Consider the following 20921-nt stretch of genomic DNA (forward strand, 5'->3'; position numbering starts at 1 on the left):
AATAAATGGATCTGCAGTGTCTACTTTGAAATGGCTTTGACAGGGCAAACGTTCAGGGTGCTCCTATTGGGATCACCCACTGTAAAAATTTACATGGAGTACATGGAGAGGCTTTAGATAAGAATGACTGCTGAGTGGCAGTGGAAAAAACACACACAGAAGAAGTGAAGAGAGAAAAAAAGAGGCAAAGAAAATAAAGGTAGAGAGGAAAGGAAAACAAACTGACAGGAGGGGAGAGGTAAGCGGAGAAAAGCGTGGGCAGAGGGGAGACAGAAAGATATGGTGACAAGCAGAGAATGACTAAGACAGAAAGGGGGAGCGCAAACAAGAGTGTGTGTGTGTGAGGGAGAGAGAGGGGAGTGTGCTCAGTTATGTGCACCGCTGCTTGTGGATGAGCTAGTGTCCAATCGAGTCAGATACAGGTTGCCCCTGCAGCTGTCAGTCAAAACCCAATCACTGCAACAACACCTTTCCTCCGACACACCCAGCCACTCAGCTCCCTGTCCTCCTTTTTAACCGCCCGCCCCAATCAAACTCAATGAATGTCACACTCTATTCCAGGATACACACTTTTCTCTCTGTGGTCACATACTGTCAGGTTCAAAAGAATAACAGCGTATCAAATTCTATACTGTGTTTCCTTGACACCCAGCGGCAAGAACTTTCTAATAGAAGAGAAAAGGATTTGTGCGCTACATTCTATTATAGTTCCCATTTATTTGATCAGGAACACGGGGTAGTGCTCACAATCGCTTTACATTTCTATTCTTCAAGTCACATAACTGAGTTAATCTCTCCCCAGACTTTTCACTTAACATGTTTACAGCTTAAAAGCCTGACATAACCTTGACCTAATGCTTGCAAGCTTCCTTAAGTCTGCAAGGTTGTGGCTATGTTTAGAAAACAGCAGGTGACACGTTACAAGATTACTAACCTGTGGCTTGTTAACGGACAAGGCCGTCCATGTCCTGTAGTTCAGTTTTCTTAAAAAGACCAAATATTTGTAGCCAAAGCGTAATATAGCTTACAGTACTGTGCAAAAGTCTTGATCCACATCTTATTTCTTTATATGTTGCTAGGAAAATGGGAAATAGGTGCAGCAGTTTATTTAGACATGCAAACATAGATGGAAATGCAGTAAGCAAGGCAAAAACAAAGCTCATACTATAATTCTAATCAGCTTGAAAGTCAATATTTGGTATGACCACCTCTATTCTTCTACATAGACTCTCTCAGGCACACTTTCTTGTAATTTATTCAAGTAGTCTCAAGAAATAGTTTCTCCAGGCTTCTGGAAGGACATTCAGAGCTCTTATTTGGATGTTGGCTGTGTTTTGTTCGATACTCTGTCAAGATGATCCCACACTGCTTCAATAATGCTGAGCCCTTGGGAGACTCAATCCATGACTGATACTGTTCCATTGTTTGTTTGTTTTTATCCAGGTTTGCTTTTACTATGTTGGCAGTGTGTTTGGGATCATTGTCATGCTGAAAAATGAGGTTGTTGCCAATCAGATGCTTTCCAGATGGTATTGCATGGTGGATCAAAATCTTTTCTGCTTTCATAATTCCATCAATTTTGACAAGATCCCCAACACCACAGTCTGAAGTGCAGCTCCAAACTACGACAGTGTTTTTTACAGATGGCTGTGGGGACTCACTGTTGTACCTCTTTCCTGACATTTCATGACTGTGCATCATGACAAAAATTTCAACTAAAAATTTCTCATTTGGATCCAAATCCAGGCATGTTTTTCACAGATTTTCAGTCCAGTTTTTTGTGTAACTTAGCACATTCATTTGCCAATATCATTTCGAGAACATTTTTGACGTGGCTTCGGCAAACAGGAATCAGCTTAAGGACTAGATGCATCTTTCTGGTCCTGTGTCAGGTCTTCGCTGGATTTTTTCCTATTTTTTAAAGATGTGACTTTTACATAATGTTCATCTGCTGCAGGTATCTTTTTGCACTGCGACCTCTTCATTTGTCCTATACTTGTGCAGTTTCTCAAAATTTTTAAAGGACACGCTGCAGAGATGTGCCAGGTTTTAAGTTAAGCACTGTTGCCGCACAGCAAGAAGGTCCTGAGTTCAATTCCTCCATCAGGCCGGGGTCTTTCTGTGTGGAGTTTGCATGTTCTCCCCGTGTTTGCGTGGGTTCCCTCCGGGTACTCCGGCTTCCTCCCACCGTCCAAAGACATGCAGCTTGTGGGGATAGGTTAATTGATTAATCCAAATTGTCACTAGGTGTGAATGTGCGAGTGAATGTGAGTGCGAATGGTTGTCTGTCCCTGTGTGTTGGCCCTGCGACAGACTGGCGACCTGTCCAGGGTGTACCCCGCCTTTCGCCCTATGACAGCTGGGATAGGCTCCAGCGCCCCCCACGACCCTGAAAAGGATAAGCGGAAGCGAATGGATGGATGGATGGATGGATGGATGGATGGATGGAACTCTTTGAAAATCACCTTACTGTTGCAAAAGTACTATTTCATGGTAATCACAATGTGTTATCATTGGCATTTTATTTTATATTAAATGAGGCAGCCTGCTGTTTGTGCAACAGGCTGCTAGTAGTTAAATGCATGAAGATTGAAAATAGTTTCTTTTGTTGTTTGCTATGCGTAGACACCGGTTCATCAGAAGTGGCAAAAGTACAGATATTCTATACTGATTTAAATTATTTACTCAAGTAAAGGTGAAAAAGTACAGGCTCTGAAATGTACTCAGAGCAAGAAAGTAAAAAGTCATTTTTAGGACCTCTCTATCAGCTATTTTTGTGCAACTGAACCTTGTGCTATATTAATGTAATAAAATAATGTTAGCAAACAGGAATATAAACTTTACTTTAGTCTAAATTTTATTCAGGTGTAGTGGCTCACAGTGGGGAAAAGAATAATAGCTTACAATAATTTATATTGTGGGCTCCAGTAGATTCTTTTAGTATATAGGCTGTGATGAGCTGATCTGTGCTCCTGCTGACCTTTGTGGAGTTACACAACTGTATTCAAAAAGATGCAAGCAGTCCTATCTTGGCTGATTCCTATCCTCTACACCGACATTGTTTATTCTGTCTTTATACCAGTATAAAGTTGGTATGAAGGTGGAATTCAGTGAATTAAGTGTCATCAGCTAAAATTCATATTAATCTCTGCTATCCTTCATGTAACCTAACTATAACCAGGAACACCACATCCACTATGCAACCTGCCAATAACACACAGTTAGTATAACTCTGTTTGTTTGAGTGAAGTTATTTTGCACTCTTTTCTCTCCCTGTGAAGAACAGCAGCTGGACCCTTAGCAGGCAGACACACTGTGCGACAAACTGCACACTTTGTGCGCTTGCTGATATTTGTTGAGCTGATAATAATGTTACATTTGAAATTACCTGCCACTCAAAAAATGTTACTGCCTTTGTACTTGCTCTTCTTCTGTAGGGTTAGCTAGAAGTACTGAAGTACTGCGAACACAACTTAAAAACATCTCCACTTGTTCAAAGAAAATAACAAACGCCGGCCCACCTTGACTGGCAATATAAATTATGCATAGCTTGTATGGTTTTGCCTCTTTCATCTTTTTTTTAATGCAATAACCCCTGGTGATTGATATGCTATTAGGATTGTCTTTTATGTGTTTAATGTTTGAAGGCCCGCAGTGACATGAAATAAAAACTCCCTTCAAATGTGTTAAACCGAAAGTAACAAGTCTGTTTTGAAAATCTAAAGAGTAGAAAGTACCGATATTTGTTTAAAAAATTTAGTAAACGTAAAAAAAAATACTCAAGTAAAGTACAGATAATCTGGAAATTCTACATTAACAGATTTGTAATTCCCAAAATTCCTCTGAAAAAGATCAGGTACAACAACTGAGTTGAGAGTGAGTAGAAAAAGCAGAAAAACCGTAAAAGATCAAAATGCCTCGAGAGCTATTGCCTAAGACCACTTTAAAAAATACAAGAAAGTCTGCTTGGAAGGAAAGTATAAAGACATGAGGAGTAGCATTTGCAGCGCACTGTTTGTCACTAACATACAGCCACATTGCTGGCAGGTATACTCAGCCTTGAGGACCTTTCCATACACTTCTTTGCCTGGGGGTAATTTTTTTTAAATGACAGGAAATCAGGGTCCAGTTAATTATCCTAACAGCACTAAATAAATAAAGAGTGAATAATGATTAAAAGGCCTCCAAGTCATCAATTTTATTTTCAGATTTAGTGACTTTTAAACTGCATTAATTTCATGGAAGCATAGATATGATGCCTGTGGATACGGATAAAGCACATATTTTACTTTATTTATTATCTGAATTAGTTACAAATGCTTTGGTTACAACTGAAGTAGGGCTGCCACAAACGATTATTTTGATAGTCGACTAGTCACCGATTATTTTTGCGATTAGTCGACTAATCAGATCATCATCCATTAGACGTAAAACTACAGCTTATTGCACCAGCAGCATCTGCTCTTATATAACTATCATTAGCTTACAGCAGGGGTGCTCACACTTTTTCCGCATGTGAGCTACTTATAAAATGACCAAGTCAAAATGATCTACCCACTACAAAAATCCAAAACATATACTTATTTATAAATATATTGAGGATTCTTTATATCTACAATGTATATACATGCATAACCGCAATATCCAATATTTCACAACACAATTAACTATGTAAATTTTTTGTCATTACCTGAGTTTACTCTGATGACTTGCACTGAATTGAATCAGCCAGGGATGCATAGTCCGGACAGTAGCTGCTGACGGCCAGGTTTAAGAGAAAAAACCGAGAGCTAAAAATTGGAGTTAACTCGCTGACTAGCTTGTCAGTTTTACTACACTTCGCGCCGCTGTTTGCGCATGCGCAGCGACCTAAGCGTCAGAAAAAATCTGCTGTCATCTGACTGGCTTCCCTGTATCAATCAAGTGATGGGATGGATGATAGGCTGGCATCTATTTTTTTAATGCCATGCGATCTACCAATACTACCTTTGCGATCGACTGGTCGATCGCGATCGACGTATTGAGCACCCCTGGCTTACAGCTTTAAGTGTTTAAGGTCTGTGCTAACTAAAAATAAAGACAAGATGATAGTTTATTGAATTTTAATGAAGTTTGCAGATTGTTTCGGTGAAGATTAATAAACTCCTTGCTATCTAAAATATAACAGGACACTGGAGTATATTCTGGAGCATCTCACACTTCTGATAATCAGCTGTCTGCTTGACGTTTATTCAGCTGTGTAAAAACTATAACTTTAATCTCAGACAAACTGATTTACTCAGGAACAAATAAAATACTAAAAAAAAAAAGCCAAACAATAACATTTTAAGTTATCTAAGTGACTCATATATATTTAACCTGAGTAGCGAAAGACGGCAGTGGGTTTGAAAACGATTTGCGGGGAGTCCGGTGTTCTCACGGCGCTAGTGAGCCTAGCCCCCGGCTCGCTAACGAGCTAGTGGGTAACAGACGTCTCCGAAAACGTCGGAGCGCTTTTGAAAATATGTGGTGTCCTGATAAACTGAGCAGATATTTGAGGTTTACACAGCTACATTCTCGCCTGAAAATATGTTAAACGTTTATTTTGTGACCCAGAAAGAATAATAAGAGTAACATTAAAACTAACTAGCTGCCGCCACTGTTGGAAACTGCGCTGGGCCGCGCTATGAATTCTGGGACACAGCTGCTTCTTCTTCTTCTTCGGGGTTTAACGGTAGCTGACATCCTTGTACATGCAATGCTGCCATCTTCTGTTTCAGTCCGTTATTACACTCTTAAATCCTGCCACTTATTCCTGCGTCTTTTGTGATCGTACAAAGTTTCAAACGACGCGTCGACTATTAAATCAGTCGTCGACGATTTTGATAGTCGACGTAATCGTGACTAATTGACAAATCGTGGCAGCCCTAAACTGAAGGAGTTCAAACAACATTAAACGTAGCTGGAGCCTCTTTAGTAAATTTGATTTAATGAATAAGTGCACCAGCCAGCAGCCTGTGGTGGGCCCAGTTTGGCCCACTGGCTGTAAGTTAAATACCGCTGTTGTGTTTCTACAGCAAACAGGTTGTCAAACAGAAGTTTATTTATACACATGCACACACAGAGCAACATTGCCATTCATTTGTAAGTTGAGTCTGTATGCCCCGTCTGCTGAGCGATGTTCTTTTACCTTTGCTGATTTAGTCTCTAAAAACTCCCAAAGGGTCGGCTGTGGCTCTTTAGCATCTAAATCCTCCAAATCTTTGCAAGCTTCAACTGCTGAATTTGTCTGTCTGATGAAAACAGAAAAAAAAAATTAGTAGCATAATCATTTCACCCATTGTTAATACAAAAAAGGTAATTAGAGCAGCTTCAAGGCTGTCTATATTCTGCAGGAAACAGTGACCTTGGGACTGAGCGCCACAGAGTGGGTTGGAAAGAGCGAGAGTAACAGTGTAGTCTCTGGGATTTAATCAAAAATAAAAACAACATAAAAAAATCACAAGGCTTATCCATTTATAATCTCTAATTGTAAAAATACCATTATCTGTTGACATGATATGTTCGGTTGAAATAACTCTTGAATTACAAAGATTTTATAAATTAGCTTAATTTAACAAATCTTATATTAATAATTTAGCAGAAATACCCAAACGCTCATTCTTCTCAGTGATAATGATTACAACTGGGAGAGGGAGGCGTATGCAGCTCCAAAGTACCCATAATTGCAATAAGGAATGTCTTCAAGCGTATCATGACTTTTGTACAGTGTTTACTAATGCATGTGTGCTAATTGAAAACTTTCCACCTAAGCGGGGCTCACAGCCAAGAATAAAGCGCAGAGTTTAGACCTGCATGCTGGGAATTATCAGATCATTATCGTGATCTCACCAATCCGCTTTCTCCACTTAAGCTGCCCCGCTGTACGTAAACGTATATCGAGCATTATGTTTAATATTACTACACGAGTCACAGCCTGTAAATGTGGAGTTAATTGTTCGGTTAATTGCACATTATCAAGCATTTGGAAGCGGTGTAAAACAACAGAAGATTACATTTTATTGCAGGTAACCACACAATGCACTGAAACGACATGCTGATTTTTAAACATTTTATGGTTGAATAATCATCTTTTATTTGCCTCGGGGCACTGAAAGGCTTTCCCTTCAGGGTTGTTAGGATTTCTTTGCCTAAAATGAAGCATACTCGAAACTTTGACACTTGGTCTTTCCAAGCGTTATCTCCGCAGGAAGTGTCAAGGGAGCAGATTGTGTTTTTCATTAGCTTTCAGCCATTTGGAGAATTTTACCCAGCAGCAAAGACCAACAGAGTTACTCCTTTACAGCTGCGACTCATCCAGCTAGGTTTTAAATACTGGTTTGAAGTAGCTTATTCAAAGAGGCTCATTATTCCTGCCATTTACAGTTAGCGTACGAATGCCAACCTGGCCAAAGCCGTGAAGTTACGGATCGCACCTTTAGGTGTCGCTAGGAGTTTTTTCACATTTCCAAGAGTGATTAATCAGTCCAGTATATTCAGGTCTGTGCCCGATTCAGACTCCCCGTCATCCTAATTACTGTACAGTGCTTAAGGACTTGCACATTTACATAATTGATTCTTTTATCAAAGCTCGTCTCGCTATCTCTCTCGTTCACAATCTGTTATGCAGAATGGATTTTTTAGCGCAGCCTGATTTGAAATGCTGATCTTCACTCTGTTGTCTTCTTCTCTTTCTGTCGCTTTTAAGTGCCTTTCTTCTTCAAGCCGTGCCATTATTTTTTCCATCTTTCTTTTTTATTCATCTACTTTGCTGTCTCCTGCAACAACTTCCCTATCCCTCCTTTTTTCTCCTCCTGTTTCTCCTCGTGTCTCCTCTGCTCTGCTCTCCTGCTTTTATCTTTTCTTTTTCTGTCTTTATTCCTCCCAGTTTCCCCGCTCCTTTGACCCTTCCTTCTTTTCGCCTGTCTCGCTCAACCTTTTTTTCTTTCTCCTGAAGCACTTGTCACAGCTCCCCTCTCTCATCACTGTAGAATCTTTTGATTGTTCAGACTGTATATGTTTCAGCTGAGGTCTCTCATTCTCTCTGTCTGCCAGGCCCACTATCTACACATGGGACAAGAAAGATGGAGGGCTCCCCTTACAGGCCAAACCTGATGGTGCTGTCCTGCATTTCTCGATGCTCAACAAATCAGATAATGGCGTCTACGTGTGCCACGCTGACAACGGCATTGGAAGCAGCGAGGGGGAGTACACACTCTTGGTGCAAGGTAAGGAGAAAAAGCAAAAAGAGGGAAAAAAGGGATGTGTGGTGACAGAAAGAGGAAGGAGAGGGACTCTGGGATGTTTTCTTTCTTCATCACGTTTTTTTATTCCTTCTTTTGTTTGTTGTGGCTTTGCTTGTACTTCCATCTTTTTTCTCTTCTGATTTTCTTTTGTTTCTTTCCTCCTCTCTTTGTTTTTTCTTTTTGTTTTTTTCTCATCCAACCGCGCCTGACCACAACCATCCAACCGCTTTCGTTCATTTCTTGCGCTTCTCTCCCTTTGCTTTTATGTGACCCGTTCATTCAATTCGTGGTCGTTTTTGCGCTTTGCTCACCCGTTTTTTTCTCCTGCTGCGCTTCATTTTTTTTCTCGACCTCCTCAAAGATCCCATGGACCCAGACTCCCCAAAAGTCACAGTTCCCTCACTTGGTTCTTCATCTTTCACCCCCTCTTCCTCCCTCCCATCTTCCTCTCCTACCGACAGCTTCTTCGGCTCTGGCTCTGATTCCATTTACTCTGACCCCTTTTCCACTACTGACCCCTTCACCACCTCCTCTTCCTCAAACTCCTCCCCTTCATCAACTGATGTGTCAACCACCATCTCTGAATCCTCCACCATGACCCTCTCCAACGCTCTCTTCCCCAACCTGCCATTCTCTCCAGACTCCTCTTCCCCCCACCCCACTTCATCCCCAACTCCTCCTTCCACCAGCTCTTCTAGCATCACTGCCACTCCCGCCTACTCATCCCCTGCCTCCTCCCTTACGCCCCCAGTTTCAGTCCAGCTGAATGGAGTTAACACTTTCACAGGTAAAACCAGTTACACACTTACGCACACACACCTGTAAGCAAAGAGATGCGAGAATCTTAATATAACCGAGAAAATCCAAAACGTTTGAAGCTTTCTTATGTTTTCCCGCTGTACCAAAAATTGATCTTGAATTGTGTAGCAGTCAAAAATATTCTGACCTTGTGTTACATGCGCGCACACACGCAAACACAGAAAAAAGCGTGGCAACAAAGGAAATGACGGAGCACTCCATAAAGGAAAAAATGGCATTTGTTTGGCTGTGTCACAGCTGTTTCACATTTTTTTCTTGTCTTCCTCTTTCCTCCCGTTGATTATCCTGAACCCCAAATCTCTTCCTTAACAAACATTCCTCCACTTACCTAACCACCAACCATCCCTCCCTCCATCCATACATTCAACAATCCATCCACCCATCCACTTCTGAAGATGAAGCACGCAACATTACAGGTATAACTTTTCCACCAGTCACCTGTGGTCTTTTTGTTTTCTGTCGTTCCAACTTTTCGTCCACCTGTCTGTCCGCCTGACTCTTTGTAGTTTTGTTTTTGACTGTCTGTGATTCTGGGGGGAAAAAGTAGTCTGGCGACACTTTGAACTTGTGAGTAGAGGGATGAATATTTTATACTCTGCCCACATAATGCTTTGTTGTTGCCCATACATACACAGACTGGCTCCAGACACAAGTACCCACCATTCCCACGTGCTGCACACACTCACATCCACACTCACTTCTATCTCCCAAAGACACACAGACTAGCATGACCCCTTAAGTGGTACAAGTCATTTACACAGTGTTCCACTTCCTCTGTGTGTGTTTCTCTCTGTGTGTGTGTGTGTGTATGTGCGCGTACCAAGGAGGGAGGGGGGTCAGGCTTCGAGGTGTTCTTGGGTCTTGTCTGCTTTCCTTTGATGCTGACAGCAGGATTTATGGGCTCATTCTCAGTCTCGCCTCGTCAGCATGCCCCTCTCTCACCTCCACGCTGGCCAACCAGAGTGTGTGCCCGACTCTCTGTGTTTGTGTGTTATTCTGATCGACGTACAGAGTCCTACCCTCCGCTTTCCCCTTTTCCTCTTTTCTCCCATTCTCTTGTCTAGAGCTGGCCTCTGGTTCACCACTGTCAGGCCCTTCACGTCTCCAATTGGCTGAAATATATTTCTCCTACAAAAAGGCCCTTCACTACATCCTTTGGTGACCCAGCTGGTTGTAAAATGTTCTTTTCTTCCATGTTCACTTTCAGTTTTATTTCTGGTTGACAGTAGCTATTGCTGTGCTTTAGTGTCTCTGTTCTGCAATCCAATTGAGTGTAAAGAAAAATAGCTTGTCCTCCACATTGTTTTAACTTGCTGATTGCCAGGTAAAAAAACAGCCTCTCCAAAATCGTTCCTTTTTATTCCTCTAATATCTTTTTAAGGTGTGTTTTTTGTGTTTTTTGGTATAAGACACGCTGCATTTCAGTTGTTCCTGCCTAAGTGACTTTCAAATAATGAACACCCAGTGTCTGATCAGTTCTAAAAAGCCAGGCGAAATGATTGATGTATTGTGTTATTTCCACTTAGATCGCTTTCTCTTCTGAAGAGTAAGTTGATTAAGTGGCTGATTTGAGGCAACAAGAGGAACTCAAAATTTTCTGTTGTTGGCTGAAAAGCCTTCATCTCTTCAAAACATAACAAACAAACAAACAGAAAAAAAAACACTTTAAAGAAGAGAAAAGGATGTCTTCTCTTAAAGTCAACTGAACATTATTCAGAAACTTACCCAAGTCAAGAAAAAAAGAAAAATGAAAAACTGTTCTGAAATAATTGTGTTGAAGTGTAGACGCTACATAAATGAAATTTTTGTTAAGTTGTTAGCACTTTTATAATTATGAACATTATTATGGCGTTAGCACGCGCTTAATCCATCATTTATATAGCATTACTCCTCCTTAGTTTGACGTTTAAAAAATACAGATAAATACTTATGACTATGATCATGATTATCATTGTTACTAGCTGTTATGTAGTAGCAATGATAGGTGTTACTGGTGTAACAGATGGACAAACATATTTGTGTTTATAAATGGCATACTAACGAGGAGTAATGTTATATGAATGATGAATTAAGCACTTGCTAATACCTTTATAATATCTTGCAAATGCTTAATAGTGTGACATTATCCTAAAGTGCTACCGTTAGGTCTTTCCTGTATTTTTATGACACTTCTTTTATGTCATGTACAGCGTGACTTGGCTGAGCTATTTGCTGATTTGATGGTGTCAGCTGTTATAACGGCCAATAAATGAAGATTAACAAAATAAAGAAGAGACGTGAGAAGCAGCCTTCATCTCTAGGTGTTGATGTTGCATAGTTTGTCTATCTGAAGGTGGCCTGCAACTTCCCTGGTGGCAGCATTTGTTTGGAACACCACAAACACAACAACAAGCTGATCCAAGCAGAGTCGTGTAGAGCATAAGCAATCAATAAAAAACAAGATTATTTTTAAACTGTTGTGTCATATTATCTTAGTAAGGACTCATAGATAACTACACATAATGGTTAGGGAAATCTATTTATGTGTAATGAGTCTGCAGAGCTTGCAAACTCCTGTGGAGAGAAGGAAACTCAGGATTCAGATACCGATATGTAGACACAGAAAAAGTAAAATGAAAATACGCAGTCCAGCAATAAAGTTCATGATCAAAGTAACAGAAATCCAGAAGGAAGCAGGAATAACAGACTGGCAGAAAACAGACTGGGAGGGTAAACGGACTCTGTGACACTGGACAAAGGAATGATAGGATTATATTAGCTCACAATGAGGGCTGATGGGGATTAGACACAGCTGGACAGAAACAAGACGCGGGTGCAGACAATATAAAACACTCACGGAGGGAATAAAACTAAATACAAGACACAACTAGCTAGCAGAGCAAAACACTAAATGGGTAAAAACAACTAAACAGGGAAACACAGACATAAGAATAAACTTGACACAGGAGGGGGAAAAAGGAAATACAGAGGCAAATACTGCACAAAGTACTGGATTAAAACTAAACTGAAGAATCATAAACTTCAAAAGATGCAACAAATAAATTATCTGCTGCATTTTCTGGTTGCACTGCAATTTCAACTTGTATATATTTTTTTAAACATATATTCATAATACAGCTTTTAAATCATTAAAAAGCTAAGTGTTACTATCCTGCAATACATGACAATCATTTTAAACTGTAGTAAGTTATGAAGAACTCTTACTCATTACTTGTTTGATGGAATGTCAATGATTTAAAATTAACAACAAGAAGTTCTGAAATGTGCTAGAGTATATGAAACATATTCATTCTAAATCCTCCGTGATTGAATGAATCTGCTAGATAAATGTATACTTAATCAAATCATCCTAAAAGCAGAATCTGGGGCTTTGGGAGCCCCTGGAGGTTTGGGACTCTGGTACAGTTTGGTGCATTGCCTTGGATTTCTCAAGACCGAACATTTTAATTCAAAGAGGAGCATAAAATCAATCAGTCACAGTGAAATCACCACGGCTGAAGGGGTCAGGATTTCAGCCAACATCAAGAGTCTGTGTGTGTTCCCGCAAGGTTCCCACGAAGTGATTGGTACTTGGTTTGTAGACTGCAAACAATTTTTAAGGTGACTCAGTGGCCTTCTTTCTTTCGCCTGGCTTTTTCACATCCCTGTCTTTGTCTTCTGAAACTTTGCCTCAGTGGGTTTTATATATTGACAAGTCTTCTCTGCTCCCCTGTTCTTGTCATTTCGCTCTGTATTCTCTCTGTCACTCTCCCCATTATTCTCTCTCTCACTCTCTTTATTTCTACCGCCTTTCATCATCCGTTTCCACCAATATTCCTCCACCCCCTCGTCTCCCCCTCTGTTCTCAATCTCTGTCTCTCTGTCATGCTCTCCCCTTATTTCTCGCTGCTTCTACCTCATTTTCTCTTGCTTTTTTTTCTCTTTTTCTTTATCATGCCTTCTCTTTTTTTCCCCTTCCCCCCTTTCTTCTTCTTTCTTCCACACTGCTCGACCTTTTCTTAAGACCCCACAGCCATGTCGACGACTTCGGGGGTGGACCACGCCGTGATCGGAGGGGTAGTGGCTGTCATCGTCTTTATCTTGCTTTGCCTCCTCATCGTCCTCGGCAGATACCTCATCAGACACAAAGGTCACTGCCTCCCACAAACACGGACTCATGAACACACGGACGCACACTCATTCATGCGTGCACGAGTATACACAGAGATACACTTGCATAAATATGGATACATGAGCTCCAAGACTGGATCTCGCACCTGCAAATATGCAAACAAATGAAGGAACACAAAGAAATGCAAATGCAGTTACACCTACAGTATATGTGAGTTATAAGCTTAAAACTTGGAATTAATGAATTTATTTATGCTCAAATCAGAATAAGAAGATGAATGACTCACACAAAGAGAATGTTTATTTCTTTTTAAAACATTTTGGTTCACATAACCCCCCTTTTTAAATTAGACTGCCTGTCATCGGCGATGTGTCACCAGCCTTTTCTTTTCGTTACATCACCAACTTTTATTTGGAATTTAAAATAATGCGTTCAGTCCAATTTTAGGACGGAAACAGTAAATACTGTAATGCAAAGTTCAGAGGCAATAAAGACCTGTTTCAGTACCCAGGTGGGGTGGTTGATTAAAACAAACTCCACCACCACTCAACCAGATTCAATCCCTGAGTTAGGTGCTTCAAGCTGGTAGAATATTGAAAGCGACTGCCTGCTGGCTGTTGTTTACAAGTGCCAGATCTACTAGGAATGATGTCCGTTTCCCTTCACTACCAATTACCTCTGACTGTTTCAGGCAATTGTTTGTCAGCAAATGGATATGGTTTCTAATTTGTGATGAGTATAGTGGGCACAATGCTAGTTATCCTATTCATTAGACGTAAACTACCAGTACATGCAATAAAAAGCTAATAACACTCAGACCTTTACATTTAAATTTGTGTAAGAAGTAAAAGCCTTATAGGTGATGGGGTTATTTACCTAACTACCTTTGATTCAACAGACTTATGATGACCTAACATTATTTTAAAACAGGCACCAACATCATATTAAAACGGTAATAGTAATAAACTGGTTCTTAAATAGCGCTTCTCTGCTCTACCTGAGCATTCACCCATTCTTACCCATTCACACAATCACTTTTTCTCTGCTTTCTAGCTAACATTTATACACATTCATGCTGCGATGGAGGCATCAGAGAGCAACTTGGGGTTTGTCTCTTCCCTAGAGATATTTGGCATGAAGACGTTCTGTACTTAAGTAGAAATACTGCTGTTAATAATTACTCCAGTAAAAGTTGAAGTACTGATTTAACTTCTTTACTAATGTAAAAGCAAAATAGCAGGCTCTGAAATGTACTCAAAGTAAGAAAGTAACAAGGATGTTTCTATTTTTGTGCAAAGTTAACTGAACCTTGTGCTATATTAACATAATGATAAAATGAATGGCTAGATGGGAATGCATACTTTTTGTTATTCTAATTATACTCAGCTTGAATCTGAAGAAAAAGAAGGAAGATAAAAAAAATACATATCTATTTTCTGTTGCCTACATTGCAGAGGGTGTCTGCCTCTAAACAGAAAAATGTGTACAGTCAGGGGTTAAAGTGGAATTCAGCAGGTGGGGAAACCTAAAATTGGTTGCAATGGCTCACTGTGGGGAAAAGAATATAACTCACAATAATTTCTATCGAGAGCTCTCGTAGATTTTCTTAGTGTGCAGGCTGTGATCAGCTGACCTGCTGCTCTTTGTCATTTGCACACCTGAATTGAACCAGGTGTCAGCAGATGTTTCATGAGTTGTTCTGGCTGATTTCCATCTACACTGTCAGTACACTCTTTTTTCTAGATGGTATAAAGTTGGTATGAAGATAGAGTTCAGTCAATGGATCTCAGCATCATCAGCAAAAATCCATATTAATCTCTGCTACACTTGATGTAACCTAACTCTGGCCATGAAACCACAGCCACTGTGCACCAGTCACACACTTTACTTTAATCCATCACAGTACAGCAAGCTCACCTGTTTATCCTGCACTAACCTGCAGAGTATTTTCATGCAGCCTTATAATAGCACAGTTAGTCTGCCTCAGTTTGTTTAGCAGCACATTTCACAATATGAAAAAACATAATTTCATGATCTGATTTAAAAACGGCAGCACGGTGGCACGGTGGTTAGCACTGTTGCCACACAGCAAGAAGGTCCTGAGTTCAATTCCACCATCAGGCTGGGGTCTTTCTGTGTGGAGTTTGCATGTTCTCCCCGTGTTTGCGTGGGTTCCCTCCTGGTACTCCGGCTTCCTCCCACTGTCCAAAGACATGCAACTTGTGGGGATAGGTTAATTGGATAATCCAAATTGCCACTAGGTGTGAATGTGCAAGTGAAAGTGAGTGCGAATGGTTGTCTGTCTCTGTGTGTTGGCCCTGCGACAGACTGGCGACCTGTCCAGGGTGTACCCCGCCTCTCGCCCTATGACAGCTGGGATAGGCTCCAGCGCCCCCCGCGACCCTGAAAAGGATAAGCGGAAGTGAATGGATGGATGGATGGATGATTTAAAAACACGAGAACTTGCATGTAAGGTTTAAATAAAGCAGCTGGACCTTTAGCTAGCAACACACTGTGTAGCAAACTGCAATGGTTTATTTTCTGCTGGTCTTTGTCTGGTTAATTTTTACAGTTACAATGTTGCACTTTCGCTGCCTTATTTAATCTTACTTCTCCAAATTTTTCTCTCTCCTGCCACAGGAACGTATCTGACCCACGAGGCCAAGGGCTCAGATGATGCCCCGGATGCCGACACAGCCATCATCAACGCAGAAGGAGGTCACTCCGGAGCAGAGGACAAGAAAGAGTACTTTATCTAGATAGAGAACAGAGTGGTGGAGGAAAAAAGCGGGAGGAGGCGGAGAAAAAGTTGGAGGACGTGGATTGGAGGAGAGGGGAAGAGTGAAGGAAAGGAAACTTCGATTTTTTTTCACGATGCTTCAGTTCTTCACTCTGTTGGAGGGATGATTGGGATGGGAATGGGGGGAAAGGACTCTGGGCTGAGTTGAGCTTCAGCTGGTACTACCCTCTTTGCATTGATACAGGGAAGTGAGATTTTGCACTGACATATGGATGAACTAATGTTACACTCAAACACACACACGAACATGTAACATACTTGTGTCAGTTAAGGGGTGAATCTGTTTTCACACAGACGTGAATGCTCATAGATGCTCAGAATAACAAACGGGAGCCTCCTACTAACACGCATCCGAATTCTGACACATTAACACATTGTCACACAAGTCTTCTCAACATTTAATCCAAACCAGGTCTGTCTATTCACTTTTTTTTCTCCTCATTCTCTACATCTAACAAGGCAGAATCCCTCTATAAGCCTCCTCGTGACAGAGAAATCCATCTAAAGCAAATTATTACTGACAAACATAATCTCCCTCTCTCACGGTTTAATCTTTTTATGCCATCAAACCTCTTCCTACGTCCTCGCAAACCCCGGTACGAGCCATCGAGTTTTCCACAATGCAACGCCACAAAAACATGCAACACCCATGCAAAAACAGCATTCCCACCTTGTGCTACAAAGCCCAGGGGCTCCAGTATACATATATAAATATATATATATATAGAATTATATAGCATTCTTTTTACTTGACAGAAAATGTTTGGTGTGCTGTAAATACACTCTCTCTGTCCTGTTTCTGCCTTCTGTCTCTCCTTCTATCCCCCTTCTCTTTCTCTCTCCACCCCCCCTCTCCTGTAACTCATACAGTCTGTTACTGCATTACAGTAACTTATATACTCAAAAAAAAGCCTGCCTGTTTTTATTACATGCGTGGAAATGCAGAGTCGAAATATCAATATCTGGGTAAAAAATAGAAACATAACAACAATGATGTTGCGATGAAGACTAACATTAACTGCAAATATTTGTATATTCTGATTTTCTTTGATCTTTTTTTCTTTTTTTCTTTGATCTCTTGGGGACTCGTGAGGGATTTTCTCTCGTCAGTGTCTCAGTATGTTACTGTCAGTGTTAACATTTTTACAGTGTTTGTCAGTTTGTCAGCCCAGGAGTCCATGAATCGAATTCCTAACTTGTATTTTGATTTTGATGTTCAGGTTTTCAACAATGTTTATGTACTTAGTTCCTTTTTTCGCTGATGAATGGAGTTTCTCCCTGCTTTGTCGGCTCTCTGCTCCTAAATGCTAATCAGCAGCACACCTTCGGTCGAGAGCTTTGAACGGCGACAAGTTGGTGGTGGAGTTTATCTTGAATTCTGCTGCCCAGTGTTTGTACTTGTGGACCACTGTGGCTTTCCTTCCAGCTGGCCCCGCTGATCCCACGGTTCACCTTCGCCGTTTTTCTCTCTGCAGCAGACTGCTTGTCTTGGCGAGGCCACCTGGCGCTAAATTCATTGAGTAGTGACATCATGACTTCCTCTAAGAGGTTGGCACATTTGCTGCTTTCAGAGGTGAAAATGCTTGCTTGCTTTTCCACTACAGGGCCAAATAGGACTGGCTACATGCATTATGACAAACTTCCCGGCAAAAAACCTTTCTGTTACTGTTTGTTTTTTGTGTGTGTGTGTGTGTGTATGTGTGTTATTGCAAGCAGGAATCATTTACCAGCTTAGCAAAAGGTTCCCATAAATGCACAGTGTTTTATTAAGGTTGGAAGTTCGCCTTAGCACTGAAAGCTCCACTTGGCCCGGTCATTGAAATTGATTGCAATCTAACTAAGAGGCTCTGGGCTCTAGACTGTACACATGCCAAGCTTTGGTTTGGTGGGCAGGGTGCCGAGTCTGGGCGGCACTAACCCTGAAGAAAGTCATTTAGTAACTTAAATGTCCTCTTCTCTTTTTTTCCCCCTCTGCTCTGCCCGTCCATTTCTTGCATTCTTTAATCAATCATCCCGTCTGCGTCCTGATCCACCTTCACCCCATGTCCCCTCCTCTCATCACTCGTCTCCCCCACTCCATCTCTGATTGATGTCTGATTCTCCTTCCTGGTCTCTCATCCACGAGTTCACATAGACGTACAGTAGAAGTAGCGTCTATAGCTTTGCTGGCGTGTGCTGATGGCTCTTCGAAGCACTGTTTGGGAGTGTTTGGAGAGGAATCCACTTGCTGTTGTTGTCAGTCTACCTATAGACAGTTATGTCTTTGATAGTTTTTGTACACATTTTATGGGAATGTTCAGGGAATGTGATTTTGCATTCCTTTCCCCGTGTTGTTGTTAACCGCTACCTAGCTTTCTTCTTTGTGAGCAAGTAGTATGTCTATAAGCTAGCTATTCTACAAAGGGTAATGCGACCTGAAGCAGGGTCAGCTGTTGTTCTTTTTTTCTGCCGAGAGCTCTTGGTGAGACTATTTAGTGACTGGTGATGTAGTAGCGAACCCGGGTTAAACAGTGCTTGGATTCTGTGTGTTTGAGCTTGCACTGTTTATCTGATGTTTGCTCTACAACACTCTTCTGCTATCATTTCACTGCTATCATGCCTGCAGATCAGAGGATTGGCTCTGTCTCACAGAGATTGTTGTCCACTTTGAAGATGTTACCATTGATTTGTATTTAACCTCAGTCTAGTTCTGCTCTGTGAATGGAGAAAGGAATATCTGACTCATACTCACCAAAGTGTAGTGTCTTTTAAAAACTAATGGACCTGTATTTGCCTGTAATTTATTGTCCTGTCCTTTGTCTTAGTTAGTCTGCTAGCATGTAGCTTGCATGAGAAATGGTTGGAAAGTGTAGATAGTGTTGCAGATGAGCAGCGATGACAAGTTCGTCTCCTGAGACGAGAAGCGGCGGCCTAACCGGCTGACCTCCCTGCTTTTCTCTGATCTGCAAACATGTCCCAGTGAAATCCGTCTGCACCGCCTCAACACAGCAGAAAAGCAGTGAAGCAACTGGCAAAGGACTCGTTATGCCCTTATCAAAACCACGTAGGGGTATAGTGTTGGACTGAGATTTGCACTCACGTCTAATTGCATTTCAGTGCATCAGTGCAGTAATGATTGACTGTCACCAGATGCCAGCAAACAACAGCTTTTCTTCTCCCTCCTCGGTCGGTACGAGCTGTCCTGCCCTTCCACCAGACGCGCCACCTCCTCTTCAGGCAGCCGCACACTAGCTGCCGCCCATCTCTTTTCATTTTGTAGAATAAGCCAATTAATTTTTAAATTATGTTTCATTAAAGTTGTGCATAATCTCATTGTTTTCATTTCAATTGATATCTTTTTTTCTTTCCTTGAATTTAGATGTTCCAAAACTTGAAGGTTAGACATTTAGTTTTTTGCATATGTTATTGTTTCAACAACGATTTTTAATTAATTTCATGTATATAGTGTTGCCTTTTACCAGATACTCTTACGAGCTACATACTTTGCACATACACTTTGGATACAAACACATCCACACACACATTTGGATATGCACAGCAGGCTTGATGTCTGTTACTATGGTGTATTTGTACATATGTGTGTGTGTGTGTGTGTGTGTGTGTGTGTGTGTGTGTGTGTGTGTTTGTGTATGAGTGTGAAGCGTGTAATAATTGACCCAGACAAACTTCAGATTTACTCTCATGTGTGTTGCATTCACAAAAATGTTCTTATTTCAGTAACTCAGACAATGTCTTTGTTCTTATCATTATTATTTTGAATGACAAGTCTTCCTTTTGAATAAATATCCATATCACATGGGAGTAGTGCTGTCATGTATGTTAATTTGTACTATGGCTGATGATGTCATCAAGGTGAGGCCCAACCGCATGCAGTGGTGGGTTTTGCATCTGTTGGCTGTTACGTTCATAAAGTATTTGTTTTTCGGGGTTACTTTTGTTAAAATAACAGTTCAGTTGTTGACTTCAATAAACATGCATTTGGGTTAATTTCACGTGTCTTATCATTTGTTCTTTATGCTGGGAAACAGTAAAAATTCCAGGTCTGAAATGCCCATTAGAGCTTTCTTATGAAACTTTTTTTTAATATGAAAGTGTGGTTAAACACATATTTTGCTAATCACATTTAATAACTCAGCACAGACTCGTCTTTAATGTTATTAGTACCTGTGTTTACTGTTTCACGCTGTAAAATTTTGTGGTCCCGGCAGTTTACTGCATCATTGAAAAATGCAACATTTTCTTAAAAAACTGAGACTTTTCAAGATCAAAGACCTCTAAGGCGCTCTCTGTTATTTAAGATTTTAAATGCCTTCATATTCATCATATCAGAGAAATATTTGTTGAGAATAGCTTCCTATCTCTCTCTGAACTAGATGGACTGGACAGTTTCTGATTCTAGACTCAATTTGAATCGAAGCATTGTGCCTATGGAAATACTCTTCAGCTAAAATATAAGAAATATATACATATATATATATATTTAAAAGAATATTATATGCTAGATCTGTAGTGATTTGATTAGGACTTTAAACAGGCTTATGAGATTTATGAGCTTTCTTTTCTTTGTCAGCGGATTCTGGGGGTTTTTTTTCCTGTTTTTTTTTCTTTCTTTCCAGTGATTAAACATCTTACTTTTCATCAGTCTCTGTGCTTGAAAAACACTTTTCCCCCCAGAAAGTAATTGATGTGATAAAATGGCTCATAAATCTAAAAGCCACAGAATGAAGTTATCAACAGGTCCAGATGAGCCACACTGCATATTTTGTTTCTAGCACGCAGCTAAAAAGAAGGTCCAACAGATGGCAGTGCAACATAGTAAACTGAACACTCTTGTTTAAACAGAAATGATCTTTGGTTATAAAACTAAGAAAGCTACTGACTGATGTTCTCACTTAATTCTATTAACTTACATTGGACACTGGCAACA

General features: G+C 40.6%; 1 protein-coding gene across 3 annotated transcripts in view; it reads left to right on the forward strand.

The window, feature by feature from the left end:
- cadm3 (cell adhesion molecule 3) overlaps positions 1 to 19981 on the forward strand; it is a 123660-nt gene extending 103679 nt beyond the window's left edge. The window contains exons 7-11 of one of the 3 annotated variants that reach the window (XM_085390435.1): positions 8074 to 8246; positions 8626 to 9051; positions 9479 to 9499; positions 13087 to 13212; positions 15835 to 19981. In XM_085390435.1, the coding sequence (XP_085246561.1) occupies positions 8074 to 8246; positions 8626 to 9051; positions 9479 to 9499; positions 13087 to 13212; positions 15835 to 15953 (865 nt within the window). In that variant the 3' untranslated portion in view covers positions 15954 to 19981. The remainder of the gene's footprint in view (positions 1 to 8073; positions 8247 to 8625; positions 9052 to 9478; positions 9500 to 13086; positions 13213 to 15834) is intronic. The other 2 variants (XM_085390433.1, XM_085390434.1) reach the window with 2 other exon arrangements.
- The last annotated feature ends 940 nt before the right edge of the window (positions 19982 to 20921 follow it).

The sequence above is a fragment of the Rhamphochromis longiceps genome, linkage group LG18, assembly GCF_057381845.1.
Source record: "Rhamphochromis longiceps isolate RC_006_pf linkage group LG18, R_longiceps_female_GT1.1, whole genome shotgun sequence".
Classification (NCBI taxonomy): domain Eukaryota; kingdom Metazoa; phylum Chordata; class Actinopteri; order Cichliformes; family Cichlidae; genus Rhamphochromis; species Rhamphochromis longiceps.